General features: G+C 47.9%; 4 protein-coding genes across 5 annotated transcripts; 3 read left to right on the top strand and 1 right to left on the bottom strand.

Moving 5' to 3' along the window:
• Nucleotides 1-1402: 1402 nt before the first annotated feature.
• On the top strand, nt 1403-4520 carry LOC120957286 (BAG domain-containing protein Samui). The gene is made up of 2 exons (XM_040379402.2): nt 1403-1804; nt 1972-4520. The coding sequence occupies exon 2, from the start codon at nt 2000-2002 to the stop codon at nt 3044-3046; it is 1047 nt and encodes a 348-aa protein (XP_040235336.2). The 5' UTR covers nt 1403-1804; nt 1972-1999; the 3' UTR covers nt 3047-4520.
• Nucleotides 4521-5303: 783 nt separating this feature from the next.
• LOC120955306 (DNA-directed RNA polymerases I, II, and III subunit RPABC5) lies at nt 5304-5891 on the top strand. Its single transcript, XM_040376031.2, has 2 exons — nt 5304-5572; nt 5648-5891. The coding sequence occupies exons 1-2, from the start codon at nt 5478-5480 to the stop codon at nt 5754-5756; spliced, it is 204 nt and encodes a 67-aa protein (XP_040231965.1). The 5' UTR covers nt 5304-5477; the 3' UTR covers nt 5757-5891.
• On the bottom strand, nt 5804-8266 carry LOC120955303 (uncharacterized). Its single transcript, XM_040376029.2, has 3 exons — nt 7526-8266; nt 7280-7433; nt 5804-7192 (listed from the first exon to the last, which is right to left on the bottom strand). Exons 1-3 carry the CDS (start codon nt 7685-7687, stop codon nt 5937-5939), a joined length of 1572 nt encoding a protein of 523 aa, XP_040231963.2. The 5' UTR covers nt 7688-8266; the 3' UTR covers nt 5804-5936.
• A 4330-nt stretch (nt 8267-12596) lies between these two features.
• Nucleotides 12597-18648, top strand: LOC120956295 (zinc finger protein 271-like). 2 transcript variants are annotated; one of them, XM_049609155.1, is made up of 5 exons: nt 12597-13567; nt 14509-14653; nt 14726-15673; nt 16840-17647; nt 17819-18297. In XM_049609155.1, the coding sequence occupies exons 1-5, from the start codon at nt 13533-13535 to the stop codon at nt 18196-18198; spliced, it is 2316 nt and encodes a 771-aa protein (XP_049465112.1). In that variant the 5' UTR covers nt 12597-13532; the 3' UTR covers nt 18199-18297. The 2 variants fall into 2 exon arrangements, with proteins under 2 accessions (XP_049465112.1, XP_049465111.1); XM_049609154.1 differs by having other exon boundaries at nt 12602-13567; nt 16840-17881; nt 17983-18648.
• Nucleotides 18649-19276: the final 628 nt, after the last annotated feature.

The raw sequence follows: 19276 nt of genomic DNA, 5'->3' as shown, positions 1-19276 counted from the left end.
ATCATTATGGTGCAATTACACTACACGAGAAAGGGAGCAACTACACATCGTCAGCCACCCAAGTGTCACAGATCCACTAAAAGACCACTAAACGGGTTGTAAACGACACAAGCTCTCTGCCTAAACGGAATATAGCAGACGGTGAACGACTGATGCATTCTAAAAATATCAAAAAAATAGCTGGTGGCGCCATCTGTTGGTAGGATACCCAACCAATGGAGCTTCCTCGCTTGAAGAGCTTTCTCATTCCCTATGTACTGTTGAATGGTATCGTATTGAAGTTATGCATCGCTAGGACTATAACGGCGATACGATTGTTTAAATACTAAACTCTAATGCTAAACACTAGCACTAAAACAAGTGAGATTTCAATAATGGTCGTTGATGTTGATACCCCACGTAGATACCCCACGTCGTCCAACCATATAGATTTTTGCTCAGAAAGTTAGAAGGCTATATAGGTTATGATAAGATGAAGTTTGTCGAAACACATTGCAAGAAAAGGACAGCAATGTAATGATAGGCGCTATCTATTGAGCAAACCAATGATTCTATGGAGCTTTTGTTTTTTTAGGGATATTTGATCTTCCAGTCGTTTAATCTTTAATCAGTTTAACCTGTGGCGCTTGGAGTATTTGTTAATTTTTTCACAGATACACAGCCCGTGCGTTACGATCGAAGACCATAAATACACGAAACAGAATTTTGCGGTGCAAAATTACGTCAGCTGAAAAACCTATGTATGTGACAAAGTTTGGTAAAGTTGCAGTTGACAGTTTGTAAATAGTTTTGACAGCAAGCAGAATTTCTTGACCTTGAAAATTTATGTTTTTTAGCGCCTGAAAAGTGAACAACTATGAAAAATAAGGCAAATAAAGAAATGCTTTCTTTGTCCAAATTGCTTGTCAACTGCAAACAAGAACCTTTCTCGCGTCCGCATCCTATAAATTGACATCAACGACAAAAAGCTCTCACCTCTGAATATCGATCGTTATTTTGGTTAGAAAGTTGTTTAGAAATCACAACTGCGCCAGATAGCTGTTTGTTTATGTTTTTTGTCAACTTTTGTCAACTTTATTTCATGGCTGCTCCAGCTCACGTTTTGGAAAATGTTTTAGTATTTTATCACAACCGTAGCCCCGCGCCTATTTAAGTGAAAATCATGTTTACACCTTGAGGAATTACATTGCCTAGCGTTTTATTAATTTAAGTTTATGTTCCGAAACATTATAGTATAACTTTTTATTATTATTATTTAGAGATTATCGAAATTCGACTTGGATTTGAGAAAACCGCCTTGAGCTATCCCGTGGTGTAAAAGCACCCTCAGCTGAAAGCAACTTTTGCTCCTTGGGTCTCGAGCGCAAATGTCACCATCAAAAAGTCAAAGTCTGCAAGGTGTCAAAATCGCGCCCGTCCTTGCCTTTCAATCGAAAACACGACAGGTTTTGTGCTTTCTGGTGGTGTGCAGCTGTGGAGAAAAACTGGAACGAAAAAATTGATTTTCGCGTTATTCAACCACTCTGGTGCGTGCTATCTGTGGGCAAAGTGCAGCGGGACAGTGAAAACCAGCGCTCGGAAGATAGGTCGTGCGAGCCCCAGCGCCCGTACTGCTGAAACGTGGAGCGTGGAAAATTCGCCAAGGTTCTAGAACAAACCGCATTGGCGTTTCGTCGCCTGGTCGCGCGGGGTTGCGGAAGAAAAGAAGGAGTGCGAGAGTGTGTGTGTGACAAATAAATAGCAAAGCAACCAGACAGGCCTGGTACACTGTAGGGATCGTACGTACTTCGAGACAGCTAATACGGTAAGGGGCCGCAAATCCGTTTTGCGTAAAATTGAACGACCTCGAGGAGAGGGGAAAAAATCCTCCCCAAATTGTGTGTGTGTGTCAGTACTGTGATTCCTATTTCTTTCTACTACTCCCGTACTGTTTTCTTCTCTCTCCCTCTCGCTCTCTTGCTCTCTCTCCAGCCGCGTAAGTAAAAAAAACGGACATAGAATGTCGTCACAGCAAGAGCAACCACAACAGCAGCAACCGACCGTGCGGCACATTCCGATTTTCGTCGAAGGTCGATCGGAGCCGCTGATCAATAAAACGCCCGAATCGCAACCGTCACAGCCGTCCCAGCAGCAGCAGCCGCAGCCGCAGCACCATCATCCGACGACTGGCATGGGCGAGGGCGGCCCCAGCATGGACATGCCCAGCCGGAACGATTTCTTCAAACACGGCACGATCTTCGACTCGGTGCGCGACATGCCAGTGCGATCGAACTTTCCCGGCTTCCACCAGGGATTCAAGCGGGAGCCATCGCCCGGTGCTACGCGAACGTCGCCCTTCCCGGACATGTGGTCCGAGCAGCCGAACCATGTGCCTCGCGGAACGTCAATTCCTAGACAAACGCCTTCACCATCGACCGCGCAGCACCCGCCGCCGCCGCCGCAGCAGCAGCAGCAGCACCAGCCACAGCAACCAAAACCAAACACGCAGCAGCAAGTACCGCGGCAACAGCAGCCACCGGCGGCGCAACAGCAGCACGCGGATGGGCAGCAGCACCCGGCGGCCGCCGCTGGACAGGATCAACCGGACAGCCGCCCAAAGATGTCCGCCAAGGAGGATCCGATTACGAAAATACAGAAGATACAGAAAGACGTGCTCGCCATCTTCGACCAGGTGGAACAGTTCAAGGGCGGCAAGGAGGGGAAGAAGGACAAGGCGTACATCTATCTGGACGAGATGCTGACGCAGAACCTGCTGAAGCTGGACTCGATCGATGCCGAGGATCAGCCGCAGATTAAGTCCGCCCGGAAGGAGGCCATCAAGAGCATAAACACCTGCATCGCGGTGCTGGAGGCGAAGGCGGAAGCCGGTGCTAGCGGGAGCGCCAACGCCAGTTCCGGCTCGATCGGGAAGGCGAACAGTAGCAGCAACGGTTTGAGCGCGAACGGTATGGAGCAGTCCGGCTCGAACACGTCAATTCCTCACTCGTCGTCCAACTCTAGTCAACAACAGCAGCAGCAGCAGGCCAATGAGGTATCGAGCCAGTAGTGTGTGTGTTAGCGCGCGTGTGTGTGTGTGTCTGTGAACATGCAGAAAACGGTTGCCATGGCACCTCGGTCGACGACCATCCTGTTTTGCCGAGCATGAGAGCATCCGTGTCGATGACGACGCTTGGTTTGTCCTGTTCGCCAGCCTACTTTGTGTCATATTTATAGCCCGTTGGTGGTTTCTTCCTGGCACCAACCGCTCTGCATGAAGAACCGTCATTTCATTCGACCGTCCGGATCTTCAACGATCATATGTTTCATCTGTTCATCGTTACTCTCTCCTTCCTTTTTCATCGCTAGTTTCATAACCAAGTTTCAGTGAGGCTTCAACAGAGTGCTTCAGGTTGATAGGTTCTGCATGATTTTGTAATTTGCCTAAATTAAGATTGATGGCACCACAAAAGAAGTAATCGTTTTTTTTTTTGCAAGCCGCGACCCATCTCGGGGTCGATGCGTCCGAGACGACGGTTCTGGTGCTCTTGAAAAGAAACCATTTCCGTTATGCTTTATATACATGTATTATCACACCAAGAGAGAGAGAGAGAAAGGAAAAGAAAGGGGAGGGTGCTTAGAGAAGCAAGAATAGCATGTATTAAAAAAAAACACAGAACAATGCACTTCTTTAACGCTTACGGTAGGGTGGTGCACACAGTGTGTAGGAATTTTGGTTAGCGCTGAACGTTAGCGAACTTACTACTACTACTACTACTACTACTACTGCTAATAACAGCGAATACACATAATGTGAACATAGTTTGGAGAGACATATTTATTTTTCTTATTTTTAGTGAGTAAGTAATTGGAGTAACAAACAAAAACAACACACAGAGAGGCAGGATGGGAAAGAGAAAGGGAAAAGAGAATTCTGAAATGACAAGCACAGTAGAAGAAGGGAATAAAAGAAGAGAATTGTTAAATATAGGGAAAGGAAATCCGACAAAACGACATCGATAACAATGATAACGAATATTAACAAACCTGCAGAGTCGGCAGCTATGGAATAGGTGTAAGGCCCTAAAGTGTCCTCAGTATCCACCACAGGCCGCGCCTGCAAAAAGTGAATTATGTAAGGCGGAAGTGAATTATGCAAACGACACGTACCGTCGATTCTACAATTTGGCAGCAAGGAAATACCAGGACAGCGAGCAAACTCAATTTAACAATGCATAACTTTTGAATTATATAATTTTAATAAAGAAAAAAAGGCAGGAACTCATCAATTTGTTTATATAGGACAATAAACATTCAACCAATCCAAATCTTCGTTGCTAGAACTATGGGCGCCCCCTTTTCTGGAACTGATGGTGCTGGGGGAGTGTATTAGCGGGGGATACGCGAGGGACTAAAACACACACCAACTCTACTACTCAACATCTAATAATTACTTCGATTACTGTTCTTCTGTTTTCGCTTTCACACGCTGTGGCGTCTTTGTGCTGCGAGGATGTGAAAATAAAGTTAAAGGTTACACTAAAGCTGTTGTTTTACTGTTTTTCGACTATTTTATTATTGCATCAAATTAATATTCTTCACATTCCATTACTAATTATTGTCTCCATGGTTTGTTCATAAATCGTTTTTTGATCGATTGAGGAATCCTATTTGGAACTAACCTTCTGAAATTGATTTCTCCGTTGTGGTGTTTTTTTTTACTCTAGTAGGGTCAGTAGTATCCATGATATGCAATTCGAATAATTGACAAAGCCTTTAATGGCTCCTATGCCAGTTTCTGTGTTGTAAAATAAAAGACGAATATGGACGAAAGAAATCTTTCGGCGTGGTAGATAAAAGTTCCAATATGATGACTCGTTTACAAGAAATGGCCATCCTCCGGCAAGGAATCCCACAGCAAGCAGCAAAATTAAAGTGGAGCACCATTTATTCGGGCTCTTGATGGACTTGACCTTGCCCGGATACTCGAATAACACGGTTTGTTTTGGTAAAACCTAGCCATTTTTTATTACCTTCATGTTTTTTCAATGAGAATGTTTGAAATGTCCCATGATTTATCGCGTTTTTTGTTATGACAATGTGCTCTGATAAACATTTTTGTAAATAAACTGTTGAACGAACAGCCGGTTAAAAGGATAAACGGCGCTCCACTGTAAAAATGGTTAAAAGACATCTAAAGCTAACGTTTTTAGTCTACCCGTCATTTTAGATCGAATTTTCGATTGGGCGCGCCATCCCGAAATTGCGCTCAATATGGCAACACTGCCACTGTCTACAGTTACCGCTGCCAAAAAGCGGACTGTCAAAAACGGCAGCCACTGCGATTTGTTTACCTCCTCACGAGCGTGTTCCGCACGCTTCCTTTCGACGAGCGAAGAAGCGCTGTTTTACGCATTGTAAAAAGAGTGCAAAACGTGTGAAAATTTGATTCCTTTGCTTTCTCCTTCTCCAGTACACGTCCAAGTACAAAATCCCGCACAATGATTATCCCGGTACGGTGTTTCACCTGCGGCAAGGTTATTGGCAACAAGTGGGAAGCATACCTTGGATTGCTCCAGGCCGAATATACCGAAGGGTAAGCAACTGGTCGGTCGCACTTCTAAAGGACTTCTTTCATAGTGGAATCTTTATAAAATCCCTTACCCCGCAGTGATGCCCTCGATGCGCTCGGCCTGAAACGGTACTGCTGCCGACGGATGCTGCTCGGTCACGTTGATCTGATCGAAAAACTGCTCAACTACGCACCACTCGAGAAGTAGAGAGGGAGAGCGAGAGCGTGCGAACGAGCGATCATTAATTACCAGCGTAATTTTAAGACTCCGTTTTATTACTTTTGTTCATACCAAAAGTGCAAAAATACAACATAACCTGGTTCAGGAATATTAAAAAATGTACACTTTCCACGCGTCCCTGTTTTTTGTTCGAGAAAATGACACTTTTCAATCTTCGCGGGATGAAATTCGTCGTCGTTTAATGCTGTGACCGCTTGCACGCCTCGCAAAAGAGATAGCCAGTTCATCCTCATCCGAGGAGGACAGGCAGATGGAGGTTTGCGCCTGGTCGCCGCTTTTCTCCCGCTCCGGTTTGGCGGCTTCCAACGATCCGTTACTCAGCTTGCGGTTCCGACTGTCACGTCGCTTCGGCGCACTCTTCAGACTGGGCGTATGGGAGCGCCGGTCGGACGTGGAGGGGGTGCGTATTTTTTTACCATTTTTGTCGCGCTTCGTCTTCTTCGACCCGGTACCACCATTCACCACCGAGGGGCCGTTAACGGTGGGCGAACCCTTTGGTGGCGTTTCCGTGCCGTTGGTCGACCCGCTCGCACCGTCCCCGGCGGGCTGGAGGAGGAGGGCGGTGCCGGTATCCTCGTACTTCGTGCAATACTTGTCGTTGCCCAGGATGTGCGGCATCAGGTAGGAGTATTTCTTTATAAAGGTGCAATTATGCTCCGCACTCCAGACGGTCTTGCAGTAGCGACAGGTGGGCACACAGTCCGCCCGCTTCTGGTGGTGTTCGAGCGAGTCTTTGGATTTGAACGTTTTGTTGCAGGTGCGGCACATGTACACCAGCGGGGCCGGCTCGTCCCGGTCGATGGTCGCCTTGACTGGCCAGAGCGCCTCGAGATAGTGGGGCACCTTCAGGCAGTCCACCAGCACGGGAATCAGCTGCTGTATGCGCATTCGCTGCGCGCTGCCTTCCTTCGGTGGGGTGGTGGCATGTGGCGCTGATTCCACTTCCGCAGCAGTGACGACTTCATCCGTTGGCTCGCTCTCTGCTGCTGGCGCACTTTCTACTGCTGGTGCTGAGCCGCTCTCTGCCGTCGATACCCTTTCTACCGTTGGCACACTGTCCTCGGTGGCCAATTGTGCTTCCACGGTCGCTTGGTTTTCAGCTGCATTCATCAGATCTGCCATTACTTCGCTTTGTACGGTCACAACCGATCCTTCCCTCGATTCATCGTCGATAACAATAGTGGCCGATTCCTTTTCCACGGCCGGTTCGGCATTTGGTTCTGGCCGGTTCGGCATACCGACCAGTGCGGTATTTGGTTCTGGTGCACTGGACTTTGCCGGTGACAGCAGGCTAACAACGTCTGTCTGGGTACCCCTCTCCTGCACCGCCGTGCCGTTGCTGCATTGTGGCGCACTTTCAGCGAGTTCGTTGATGCTCGCAATGCGCGCCTCCCCGGCGATAGCTATCACGGCGCCAGGTATCGAAAACGAAAAGGGAGCGAGTTATTATAGCCGCCCGGCCACACCATACAAGCGTACCAATTCCTTACCGCGGAATGCGTTGATCTGGGCGAGCAGCACCGACTGATTTAGCCGGAAGTTTTTCCTCAGCGACAGACAGCGTATCCGAAGTTTGTAGTGGTGTACGAGCTGTACGTAGCAAGGCACGCAGATCATCGTTGGACCCTCATCGGTTTGCAGTACCTGCGAAATGGTCACCACGTTCGTCAACATTCCACAACACAACACAGAATGCGAACGGATACAGGCTTCTGCTGCTTCTGTCATCTACTTACCTCCACCCGGTACACATCGAGCAGTAGACGGTTGATGTCCTGATTTTCCAGCAAATCGATGCCGGCCGTCTGTGCTATTTCGATCTGCTTCAGACACAGCCGACATCGCGTATCCCGGCCAGCATCGTTTCGCGCAGCCATCTCCAAGGCTTCCGTGGACATGGTGAGTGTGTTTGTTTTTCAGGGTCGCTTTTTCTTTTTTTTTTTGAAACTAAGCCAAACGCACTCGCCACATGAAGGGTGCAAAAAACATGGTCCGTTTTTTTGCTGTTGCCTGCGTTTTCTTGGGAACGCTCAAATTTGCCCGGCAGATCGCTTTCAAAACAGCAACGCACTGGTAAAGCTTCGGTGCAATTTTGACAGCTGCACCGGTTGGCAGTGGTGCTAAACCTGACAGACGGGAAGATTGATACAGCACAGTAGATCGTTTGAAGGACATAGGTGTGATTATTATTTGCACGAAAATTGGATTTATAAAAAATTTAAATCGTTTGAAAACTGTGCTGAATAATTTAAAACCGCCCGATTTGGTAGGAAATTATAATTCTGGAATGGGGGATTCTTTTACGTTCTTGATTTTGAAGATAATTTTAGCGTATTGTGGTCTCACTGCCTCTTTCGCCAAATCTCGTGTCCGAGAGTCCGGATCTCTCTCTCTTTCTCTCTCTTAGAAAAAAAAACACAAAACCAGGATCGACCGCAGTTGTCAAATGCGACGAGTGTTGGTGGTACAATGGAGCGCCGTTTATCCGGGCTTCTCGGGACATGACCTCGCCCGGATATGCGAATAACACGGATAATGAGTCATATGATATATTTTATCACCAATTCCTGATTAAGTTGTGGAAAATTTACTTATTTTTTGATAAAAATAACCCAGTTTTTATTAACTTCATGTTTTTTCAATGCGAATATTTGAAATTTGCCATGAATATTTCATGGCATTAGTGTTTTTTTGTTACGAAAATGTGCTCTTTTAACCGCTTTTTCAAATATCCTCCTCATAACGCAATGTCACCTTTGTATTGAACTGTCATTTCTCAACAGCACGGATGAACGGAAACCCGGATAAAAGGTACCCGGATAAACGGCGCTCCACTGTATATGGGGTTGATTAATGAATTGTTTTAGTTTGATTGTAATCGTTCTCCCATTTATTGTTTGTAATGAATAAATATGTATGAATAAATTAAAATAATATTATGATAAAATAGTTTAAAAAAACTGCAATAAAAACTTTGCGTGCACATGCACTGCCGTATAGACACAACTGTAGCACCTCATCTATACAGGCTTTTCCGATAGAACTCAAGACTGCGGGACACTTTGATGAATCTGCGGGAGTCAATCGCAAGACTGCGGAACGATACTTGAAAACGTTGACGATACCGCCCAGGTGACAACTGTTCTACAGTTTTAGCTTAAACTCCTCCTTTTTTTTTTTTTTTTTTTTTTTTTTTTTTTTTTTTTGTTGACGAAGAGTGAGCATATTCCATCCCCCTCTCCGACTCACCCAACTCGGCCGGTACGCTTGTGGTGCGTATTACTTCTTGCGGAGTCGTGTGTGCGGTTGCACCCTGGGTCACGACGCATCTTCTGCGGCGATCTGGTCTGCTGATTCTGCTTATTACGGTGCTTTCCGTGGTGCGACGCGGTCCCTTTGGTCCTATCGCCCACACTTCGGGTGGGCAATGGGGGGGTCTGCATCGTTGGTCACCACTCCAAGCACGTAAGGCAGTTCTCCTGAAACGAAATTTTGACAGGGGAAACAAGAGAAGGAGAAAGAGATAGAAGAAAGCTGAAAATAGAGGAGAGAAAAGAAAAAAAGAATGCTGGAAAGAAACGAAAAGAAAGAGATAAAAGATTAGTAACTTTCCAGCTTACGGTAGCCCTTGCGGCGCGGGTTGTTGCCGTGCCGCAGGGCCTGAGGGACCCCCATTTGCGTCCCTCGCCCGCCGTCTGGCCCGCCTGCGTCGCCTTGCCGTTGGTGGACGCTCAACATCCCATCTCGCTTGGAGAGTGGAGAAGATTGTCCTGGCGGCGGCGCGGACGGCCTCCCACGTATCGCTGCGGGCGCACATTTCCGAGACAATGTTATCCATTGTTACTCGGGAATGGCACCGCTGCTGCATTTCATTCCGGATCCGATCGAACCGTGGACAGTGGAACAGCACGTGTTCGACGTCTTCCGCGGCGTCCCCACATTCAGGGCAGTTGGGCGAGCCTTCCAGGATGCCTTTCTCGACGAAATAGGAGCGCAAGAACCCGTGCCCCGTGAGGAGCTGGGTGAGGAAAAAGTCGACTTCCCCATGCTTGCGGCTGACCCAGAGATTAATGTCTGGAATCAGCCTCCTCGTCTTCAGTCCTGGTGCTCCTGGTTGCCCTGCACCCGTTGTCCACTGGTCCTGCCAGCGCCTCATCGTCTCCTCCCGTTGCCGTTTCCGTATGTCCGATTGAACACCACCGCTCGCTGCCTTTTCGTCGTGGCAGCGGATATCCTCCTGCATGAGGAGGACTAACGGGGTGGTGTTGGCGACAACGCAAGCAGCATCGTAAGAAACGGTCTGGAAGGCGCTTAGCTTAAACTCCTCCTGAACAGCTCGATTTAACCCCCCCAGTGACATTTTCGAGTAGATTATTTCGTTTTTCGAGCTGCTGAAAGCTTAAAGAGCAGGCTTAAAGTTAGCTTAAAGAGCTGGCGATAATATCGACTTTAAGCCCAGGTGCCCAGGTGACAACTGTTCTACATTTTTAGCTCAAACTCCTCGTGAACAGCTAGATTTAACCTATTGCCTCATGTAAACGCTTGAAACCATGGGTGTGTGAGTGAACAACAATGTGTTGAAGCGTTGGAGTTTATGGCTGGTATTATTGAATCCGTTCGTAGCGGCGGCGTACGTCCCGACACTCATTTTTTTAACGTACTAGATGGTTGCTACAGTTATTCACCGCGGCGTTGTAGGAGCGGGCTCAAGAAATGTGTTGCTATCCCTAAAATTTTATGTGAGCGCCATACGTTCCCGCTACGAACGGATTCAATAATACCAGCCTATGTTAGAACTATGGTAGAAGCCGGAGAAACAAGAAGCTTGCAGTTTCGTCCTCGGTGTCAACAACCAAAACACTGAGTAAGAAAAAGTAAACGATCTTTCCAGGAATATCAGAATAGCGGGGTAACGCATGGACCAACAAAGCAACGTGAAAGAGTGTTTTATTATTAATCTTTTTGTTTGATACGAATTGAAGAGTACGTATTTTTTGTTTTGGGTAGGTAGATTGTGCACATCGTGATGACAATTCTCAAAATGGCACCAGAAAAAAACGCTTCACTCTGACGTTTCAACTGTTATAATGAGCTTAAAGTCGATATTATCGCCAGCTCTTTAAGCTAACTTTAAGCCTGCTCTTTAAGCTTTCAGCAGCTCGAAAAACGAAATAATCTACTCGAAAATGTCACTTGGGCGGGATCTGCGGATTTGTATCGTCCCCCCTTTTGCTGCATAGGTTCTCCAGATTATCTGGTATATGGAACAACTAGTGGAGAGGTATTAGGTATTCGAGGTGTCAAGATACTTTTCGGGTAGAACCCTAACTTTCTGCCAGTGCAATAGCAACGGAACTCCCAAGAAAAACCTTCGTGTGGCTAGGCCGAAGCTCGTGCGCTAACAGAGGTGATAGTGACATGGATCAACCTCAGTAATGAGGTAAGTAAATATTAACTTTGAAATCTTTCCCCGATTGCTTCGTAACTCCATTTCACGTTTCAGCTTATTTCCTCCATATTCGACCATCTTGCTTTGAAGGCATTGAAGGCGATGTCTCTTACTTGTCACCGATTGGAGCAAATGTTTTCCGAATACAGCAGTCAACGGTTTGTGCTGCGCATCAGACCCAAAGTCCTGGACTATTTTGGAGAATACATCCCGAGGGTAAAAGCCTCAGAAAAGGTCGAAAAGGCAGCCATATTGCTGGAGAGAGTATGAAACGTCTCTACCGCAAAGTACATCTCGATGTCTCGTGTGTCAACTTGAGTATGATAGCATCGAGGAAATGCATACGCCTATCGCCAAGCTGCTCGCAATGTACTCGATGCAACAGCTGGTCATACTGAAACTTGAATTGTCGCTAGATGCGGAGGATTTGGCCAAACAGCTGTCGGACGGTCTAGCCAATCGGTTCATGGATCACCTGAAAGAGCTGGTAGAGCTGCATTCTTTCGGATGCTGTTGGAGACCGCGACCGACCCAACCTGGGAAAGTTGGCAATATTGAACGCCACCAACAAACTGTCGTTCACTGCTTGATTGCATGATTGATTCTAGGACCGGTATGGGTTCTTGGTAAGTGCCAGAATCAGTATGGGTGCATGATCAATTCCAAGACCGGAATGGATTCTTGATATTTTCCAGGGCATGTTCTCGGACCGATATGATCAGTATTAATTCCTGCACCGGTATGCGTTCAGTATCGGATCTAGGACCGATACAGAATCAGTATCAGATCCAGGACCGGCATTAGGTTATGTACAGTGCTTGAACCAGAATGTGTATTAGGTTAACAGGCCATTAAGTTTGGCGTACTATTAAGAGCAAAAGGGATATTTGAAATTTATTTGCGCTGTCCTATAAGCTGGCCAAAATGACTAGTAAGGTAAAAATACTTGAAATAAAGTTTCAACTTATCATATTAAGCATGCCATTTTATTCTATCAATTAAATACTTACGGCAGCAGTAATGTTTTATTTGTGTTGTGCACATGAAACAAGCGGTGCTGGCAGGTAATTACCGAATAAAATTTAACAATAGAGCCTTAATTTTTCATTTGTATACTGCACGTTTAAAACACTTGAGAAGGATTTAGTTAAATTAACCTTTTGTGACACTAAGTGCGACGAAAAAGTTGTGAGATAGAGAAAAAAAACATCAAATTGAATACCATTTTTAAATGTTTCTCTCTCGTGCTCATCAAACTAAACGATTGTAAACAAAACATTAAAATAATGAAAATTGAGCAAGAGCGCATACATACACCCACAAAGAGCCGTCGCGCACAACTACAATGTGTTCAATGTTGTGTTTTTTTTTTTTTTTGCATAAAGTTTCCGGAGAGCAATCGCTTTATTTTTCTCCCGCCCGCCGGGAAAATCGGAGAAAGTTTTGCAACGCCACAGAGGGCCCGCCAGCGAAAGAGAGCGAGAGCGAGACGTACGAGCGTCAACAACAAGCGTGTGCGTGTAAAAGTTTGCCTCCCCAACACGTGCTTCGGGTTGCGCCGTGTTGTAGTAGACGGTGGGCGCCTCCATCGGCGGAAAAAAGTTGGAACCGGGATAAGGACGGCATTACAGTCGGCGAGAGCGGGAGAGCGCTACGCGACACAGCCAAGAAGCAAACACGACTCCCGTGGAAAGCTTCGGCTTTCACCTTCTTCGCGGGCGAAAGGAAAATTCGTGCAGAATTATTCCATGCGAAAACTTTGCGCTGCTGCTGTGTGCGTGCGCCTCCGTACGTGTGGTGTGGTCCAGGGTACGGTGGTGTCAATCAGTGAACACTTGACGGGCTTGTCCGTTGCAGCTTTCGTTTCGTTTGTTAGTTTGTTTATAAATAGAGTGCGTTGGAAGGGTGCATTTGTCCAAGTTTCGCTTCCTGGTTAAAGGGGTTTCCCATGGTTGCTTCGACGTGGAAGTGAAAAAGCAGCAAAGTACACAATGCAAACGATACACAGTGACGCGTGAGACACGGTGATGGTGATGGTCGCTGGAAAAGCGTCAGGATCCGAACCATCCGAATGGTGACAAACGTGTTGGCCCAAGCTCTAAGCAAAAAGTTTCGTGTGAAATGGATTAATTGAAGCCGCGTTGGTTGCCCCCTTCGTTGGGTAAAAAGGCAAATTGTGGATGTAAAAAAAATTGCAATCCGCTAGCAGCAGCCCTAGCCACCAGGAAGGAAAACTCACCTCCCCGCCTCCGCTCCCTCGCAACAATCGCTCGAAGGAAGAACAAAAAAAGAACATGGCAGAAGATTTATCGATCAATAAAAATAAGATGTAAGTGTGTAGCGCGGACACACCATACACATAAATAAGTGCTCGTTTTCCAGAGATAATTGCCCATCGCTTCACTCACTCTCGCGCTCGGCTCTCGCTCTGGCTCTCGCTCGCGCGGCGCACAAAGTCATCGTCGCCGGGAAAAAGTTCACGATGCACGCTGTGCCTTCCACATCCTTAGTTCCACATTCCAATCTCCCCATTGCCACCACCACCGTTAGGAGGGGTGACTTTTTTCTCCGGCGCGAGACTTTTCCGAGCCGTCGTGGAAGTGAGTGTGTGCAAACGGGTGGGGAGAAAAAGACGTGAAAAAGGAAAAACAACCCATTAAGCGGGAAGGATGAGGAACTGCTGCTCGGACGGCCCGTGGGCTTGAAGGAGATGTTGGACAAAAATCAAAGATGGTTGCCATTGTTCTGGACTCGGTTTTTTTTCGCTTTCTTTCGTTTGCCCCCTTGTTCGAATCCTTCTGGGACATTAAATGCAATTTAATGACTTTTATTTTATTTCTTTGTAGAAAGGGGACGAAAAGGACATTTTGAAGCAAATTGAGGACAAAATGGATGTTCTCTAGTAGCTTTCAATTATTTATTTTGTTTTATATTTTTTTAATAGTTTTATGCATTTTTGGAGGATTTTTTGTTGAAAGATTGAAGTAATAATTGTTTTTTTTAATGCCATTCAATTGAAGCATTAAGTAAAAAACGTAAAAAAATAATTAAATTATTTATTTCGATAAGAGGCAAATGAGGCCAAACATTCTAATTATCTAATTTCTTATAATCAGTGGGTATTCTGAAAAAAAATCTCAAAACTCAGAGCAAATGTTGATGAATACAGGACAAATTGAATCAAGCGAAAAAACTTCAATTTTTTTTGGAAATTTCTGGATTTTTTTAAGTTAATTTAAAATTTTCAATTGTTTTCCCTCCCTTTTTCAGTTTTACCCAACGGTACGGCAACAGTAATAACGACATCTGTCGGCTCTGTTTAAAAAATGAAGCCCACATGGAGCCACTGTTCTACGCGAACCTGTTCCCGAACATTTTACTCACGAAAAAGATATACGATTGCACCTCGATACAGGTAAAAGAGATCGAGCTCGATTCCGTTTCAATCAAAAATTAAAAAAAAATTCTTCCCACCTCCCCCCTCAAGATTATATATGAGCGCAACCTGCCAATGTTTGTGTGCAAACTGTGCGCCAACAAGCTGGACGAGTACGTGCGATTTCGGGACCGGTGCATCGCAAACGACGAGTTTCTGCGCAATGCGCTGGCCGCCTTCGATGCGAACGGTGGGGGCAGCTGTCCCGGGGCGATAAAAATGGAACCGGATGACACTGCCCACTCCGCCGTACCACCTCAACCACCAGCCAGCGCCAAGTTTGCCCAATGCCTTGCGGTAACACCGCTCGAGCTTAACTGTGCCCTGGTGGCGGCTGCTGCAGCCGCCGCCGGCAAACGGGAACCGCCCGACATCGAGGAGGAAGACGAGGAGCGGGGCTATGGGCACGGATCCGGAGCACCGTCTCCCGATCGGTCCGCCTGTGGCCGGGCGGACGAGCTTACGGTCAAACGGCCGCACAGCGACGAGCCCCACTATCACAGTGGCGACGAAGACGACGAACTGCTAGCGGACGATGGGTACGACGGTGAACCCAACCAAACGCCGGCGGACCACGCCGACCAGCAGCAGTACGTGTGTGAGGTGTGCTCGAAATCGTTCAAAATCCGGCACCATCTGCTGGTGCACCGGCACACGCACGTGGACAGCCACGCGCCAACGGCGGACATGCTGCACGAGCGGGCCGACTTTAACGGTGCTACGGCCGGTGCCGGTGGGGCCGGCGGCAAACCGTCGTACAGCTGCCCCAAGTGCCCGAAAGCGTTCGTCAACAAGGGCAACCTGCTGAACCATCTCGAGACGCACACGCACGAGAAGAGCTACGCGTGCGACATCTGCACGAAAACGTTCAAGTACAACGTGCAGCTGCGGCTGCACATGCGCATCCATACCGGCGAGCGGCCGCACAAGTGCGAGATCTGCAATCGCGGCTTTTCCCAGCTGTCGAACCTGCGATCGCACCGGAAAACGCACTCCAAAGTAAGGGAACTTCACCATAGTAATGGTGGGGGGCTCGGAATCGGAACTACCAGGTTCTGGTTCCATGTTCGGAATTAATTCTGGATTCGATTTCGATTCTGCAATCGATTCCGATTCTGAAATCGATTCCTATTCTGGAGCCGATTTCGAATCCAATTCCGAGGCCAGTTCCGGAGTCATCTCCGATTCCAGAGTAGATTCCGGAGCCGTCTCTGATTTCTGAATCGGCTCCGGAGTCAGAATCGGCCAGAATTGGAATTGGCCAGTAAATCGCAATCAGCTCAGAAATCGAAATCAGAATTGGGTCCGGAAGCACAGTCAGTTCTCCAATTGAAATCAGTCGTTTAGAATCGAAATCAATCCCGGAATCTCCATTAGAATGGATCGTTTACCAGTAAAATTAGGGTCTTGGTGGCTATCGATACAATCGTAGCTGCATAGGACCCAAACGCCTGGAGATACCGAAAAAGAATTTGATCCCAGAGCCGATTATGATTGCGGAGCTGATTCCAAAACCAGTTTCTAAGCCGATTCCGATTTCCTACCTGATTCTGATTGCGGTGCCGACTCTGTTTCTGGATTCGTTTCCGGAACCGATTCCGTGTTCAAAATTAACTCTGGATCCGATATCGGAGTAGATTTCGGAACCGTTTCCGATTTCGGAGTAGTATCGGATTTCTGCCGGTTTCGGAATTGGCCCGGAAAATCAGCTCCGAAATCGAAATCAGAATTGGCTCTGGAATCAGAGTCAGCTCTACAATTGTAATCAGAATTACATTGTAGAAACGAAATCAGTCCCGGAATCTCCAAGAGAATGGATTATTTACAAGTAAATTTAGGTTCTTGACGACTATCGATACAATCGTAGCTGCATAGGACCCAAACGGCTATTCTCATGGAGATACCGAAATCGAATCTGATTCTGGAGCCGATACCGATTTCCGAGCTGAAGATCAGAAGATCGCGGATTGCGGAATCGATTCCGGAATCGAGTTTGGAAACTCCTACTATCTACTCCAAACTATCCGGAATCGATTCCACAAAAATTTGGAGCTAGTCGGAATCGATTCAGACCAAAACTGCATTGTTCCCATCAATACACCATACCTTGCTTCTGAAAAGGACTCCTCGCCTAACGCTTTTCTTCCACTCTTTTCCATACCCAGGTCAAACCGTACAAATGCCACCTTTGCCTCAAAAGCTTCACCATGCTGGACAACCTGACCGCGCACAGCGCCAAGTGTCTGAAGGACAAGTTCCGCTGCACGCTCTGCTCGAAATCGTTCGCGAAGGAGGGCAACCTGCTGTCCCATCTGCAGTCGCACAGCGACGGCATCGTGGAGAAGATGTTCAAGTGCGAGATGTGCCCGAAAAGCTTCAAGAACAAGGAAGACTGGAAGCGGCACGTCCGCGTGCACACGGGCGAAAAGCCGTACACGTGCGACATCTGCTCGAAGGGGTTCGCGCAGAAGGCGAACCTGCTGTCCCACCGGAAGACACACCTCAAGCCAAACGTTACGTACAGCTGCGACCGGTGCGCCCGGACGTTCCGCTCGCAGAAGGTGCTGCAAATGCACGTGCCAAAGTGCACCGGTGGGGCGGGACCGATCGAGGGTGCGAGTGTGCCGCCCTCGGCACCGGTGACCCCCGTGTCCGAATCAATCCCGGACTCGCCCAGCCCCGGTGCGGGCGTGTCGCTGACGACGACATCTTCTTCGGCGGTGGAGACGGCCGCCAACAGTACACCGCCGACCCTGTCCGAAGCGCTGTCCGATCTGTTGCGGTACGAGATTGCACTGCGGGCACCGCTCGAGCTGCAGCAGATGCTGCTGGGGCACATCGACCGGAAGGGCAAACCGGCGCAGGCCGGTCCGGGTGGTAAGGCAGCCGGGCGGCGGTACCGGTGTGACGTCTGCTTCAAGGGCTACTCGCAGTACCCGTCGCTGATCAAGCACCGCAAGCTACACTTCAAGGTACCTCCGCTGGTAAAGGTCCTGGCAGGGAAGGCGGGCCACCATCACCAGCAGGACTACGAGGACGGGGAGATGGAAGAGCCGAGCGACGGTCTCGTGCAGCCACCGGGGGAGCTCCACTGTCGGGGAGTTGGAGGGATCGGAGATGCACAAGCACCAACACTACCACCACCACCACCACACCACCAACCGACTGGCGAACCGATCGAGCGGCCGTACAGCTGTGATATATGCGGTAAGACCTTTAAATACAATCGTAACCTGAAGGTGCACGCCAAGCTGCACGTCAGAGCGAACCGTTTTAAGTGTGACAAGTGTACCACCACCTTTGCGCAGGCGGAAGATTTGCGGCGGCATCTGCCCACCCACCCGACCGCTGCCGGCAGGAGCTTCAGCTGCGACTACTGTGCGAACCGGTTCCGGTCGAGCGAGGACCTGAAGCGGCACCGCCGGTCGCACACCGGCGAGCGGCCGTACCGGTGCGCCCGCTGTCCGAAGGCGTTTACGCAGCAGTCGAACCTGCGGGCCCACGCGAGGATCCACGACCGATAGGGGGCGCCGGTGTGCAACAGGTTGGATCAGCCAGCGGACGAATGGTGCCAATGGGGCCCGACGTTGGAAGCGTGCCGTTACATCAGCCAACGGTAGCGTCGGTCGAACCGGCGTGCGTTACATAGTGCCAGCTGTCTGTTTACGCATGGGATGGAGAGAGAGCAGGAAAGAGCTGGGAGAGTATTTTGTAGACAGCGCCGGATAGGGTTTTGCACGGCCCAGCGACGACAGCCCTTAAGGTGCATTAGGTTAATGGGTAGCGCCCCCGCCCCCTGTTTCGTTCTCGTTTTCTATTTATCGTAACCGTTAGGCCACTGTTTTTCTATTTCCCTATTGGATATGGTGTGTTTGTGTTGAGTCGATGTGTTTTTTGCCCGAACGATGTGCAATTGTGATTATATTATTATTATAGTCAGTAGCAGAAATAAATGTTGTTTCGTGTAAGTTTTATTGTGAAGAGTGTTATTTTTGTTTTTGTTTTAGGAACCAAGCAGGGACGACTCGCGGGATAAGTCTTATGGTAGAACTGACAATTCAAATGAAACTGGATGTACATCTTTTTCATTCTTACTTGGACGAACGTCACCCTTCGTAAGCAAGCCTATGTAAGCAGTGTAAGGATAGGGCCAGCAGTAAAGACGTTACAGTCAAGGTGGAATAACGCTTCTCGTCTGGGGATTAAAACTGGTATGAATCAAGATCCCATAACACGTCAGAACTAATCAAACTAGAAACGGTGGCTACAGATGACCATCTATAGATCTGGTGATGCTGGGAAGATTAATTCACCAGGTCTGCAGAGGGATGTGCACTTCGTGATACTTCACAGGCAATTACAAGTGTCGCGATACTGGAAATCAATTGAAAGAAGTAGGCGAAGTACACCAATAACTCATTTCCCCTGCAAACCCTGTAGTGATGCTACTTTTTCGGATAGTGGAGTTTGTCGGGATGACCGATGCTATATCTCGGAGGGGTTGTGTTCTTTGACAAGCATGATGAAGCTTCCTCTTCACACTCTAAAAGTATGTTGTTACAATTTCGGCGCGGCAATGTCGTATAAGCGGGATATGACCAA

This window comes from Anopheles coluzzii, chromosome 3, assembly GCF_943734685.1.
Source record: "Anopheles coluzzii chromosome 3, AcolN3, whole genome shotgun sequence".
Lineage (NCBI taxonomy): Eukaryota > Metazoa > Arthropoda > Insecta > Diptera > Culicidae > Anopheles > Anopheles coluzzii.
The sequence above is the reverse complement of the archived record's forward strand: the minus strand, read 5'-3'. Positions and strand labels throughout refer to the sequence as shown.

What these genes read in the sequence shown, in the direction of transcription:
- LOC120956295 (XM_049609154.1), top strand. Translation starts at nt 13,533, where the DNA reads ATGGCAGAAGATTTATCGATCAATAAAAATAAGAT. An exon ending in ACGATTGCACCTCGATACAG is followed by an intron (nt 14,654 to 14,725) that starts GTAAAAGAGATC and finishes TCCCCCCTCAAG; the next exon opens with ATTATATATGAGCGCAACCT. An exon ending in GTACAGCTGTGATATATGCG is followed by an intron (nt 17,882 to 17,982) that starts GTAAGACCTTTA and finishes ACCTTTGCGCAG; the next exon opens with GCGGAAGATTTGCGGCGGCA.
- LOC120955303 (XM_040376029.2), bottom strand. Translation starts at nt 7,687, where the DNA reads ATGTCCACGGAAGCCTTGGAGATGGCTGCGCGAAACGATGCTGGCCGG. An exon ending in TCGATGTGTACCGGGTGGAG is followed by an intron (nt 7,434 to 7,525) that starts GTAAGTAGATGA and finishes ACCATTTCGCAG; the next exon opens with GTACTGCAAACCGATGAGGG. An exon ending in CCAGATCAACGCATTCCGCG is followed by an intron (nt 7,193 to 7,279) that starts GTAAGGAATTGG and finishes GCGCCGTGATAG; the next exon opens with CTATCGCCGGGGAGGCGCGC.
- LOC120957286 (XM_040379402.2), top strand. Translation starts at nt 2,000, where the DNA reads ATGTCGTCACAGCAAGAGCAACCACAACAGCAGCAACCGACCGTGCGG.
- LOC120955306 (XM_040376031.2), top strand. Translation starts at nt 5,478, where the DNA reads ATGATTATCCCGGTACGGTGTTTCACCTGCGGCAAGGTTATTGGCAAC. An exon ending in CAGGCCGAATATACCGAAGG is followed by an intron (nt 5,573 to 5,647) that starts GTAAGCAACTGG and finishes CTTACCCCGCAG; the next exon opens with TGATGCCCTCGATGCGCTCG.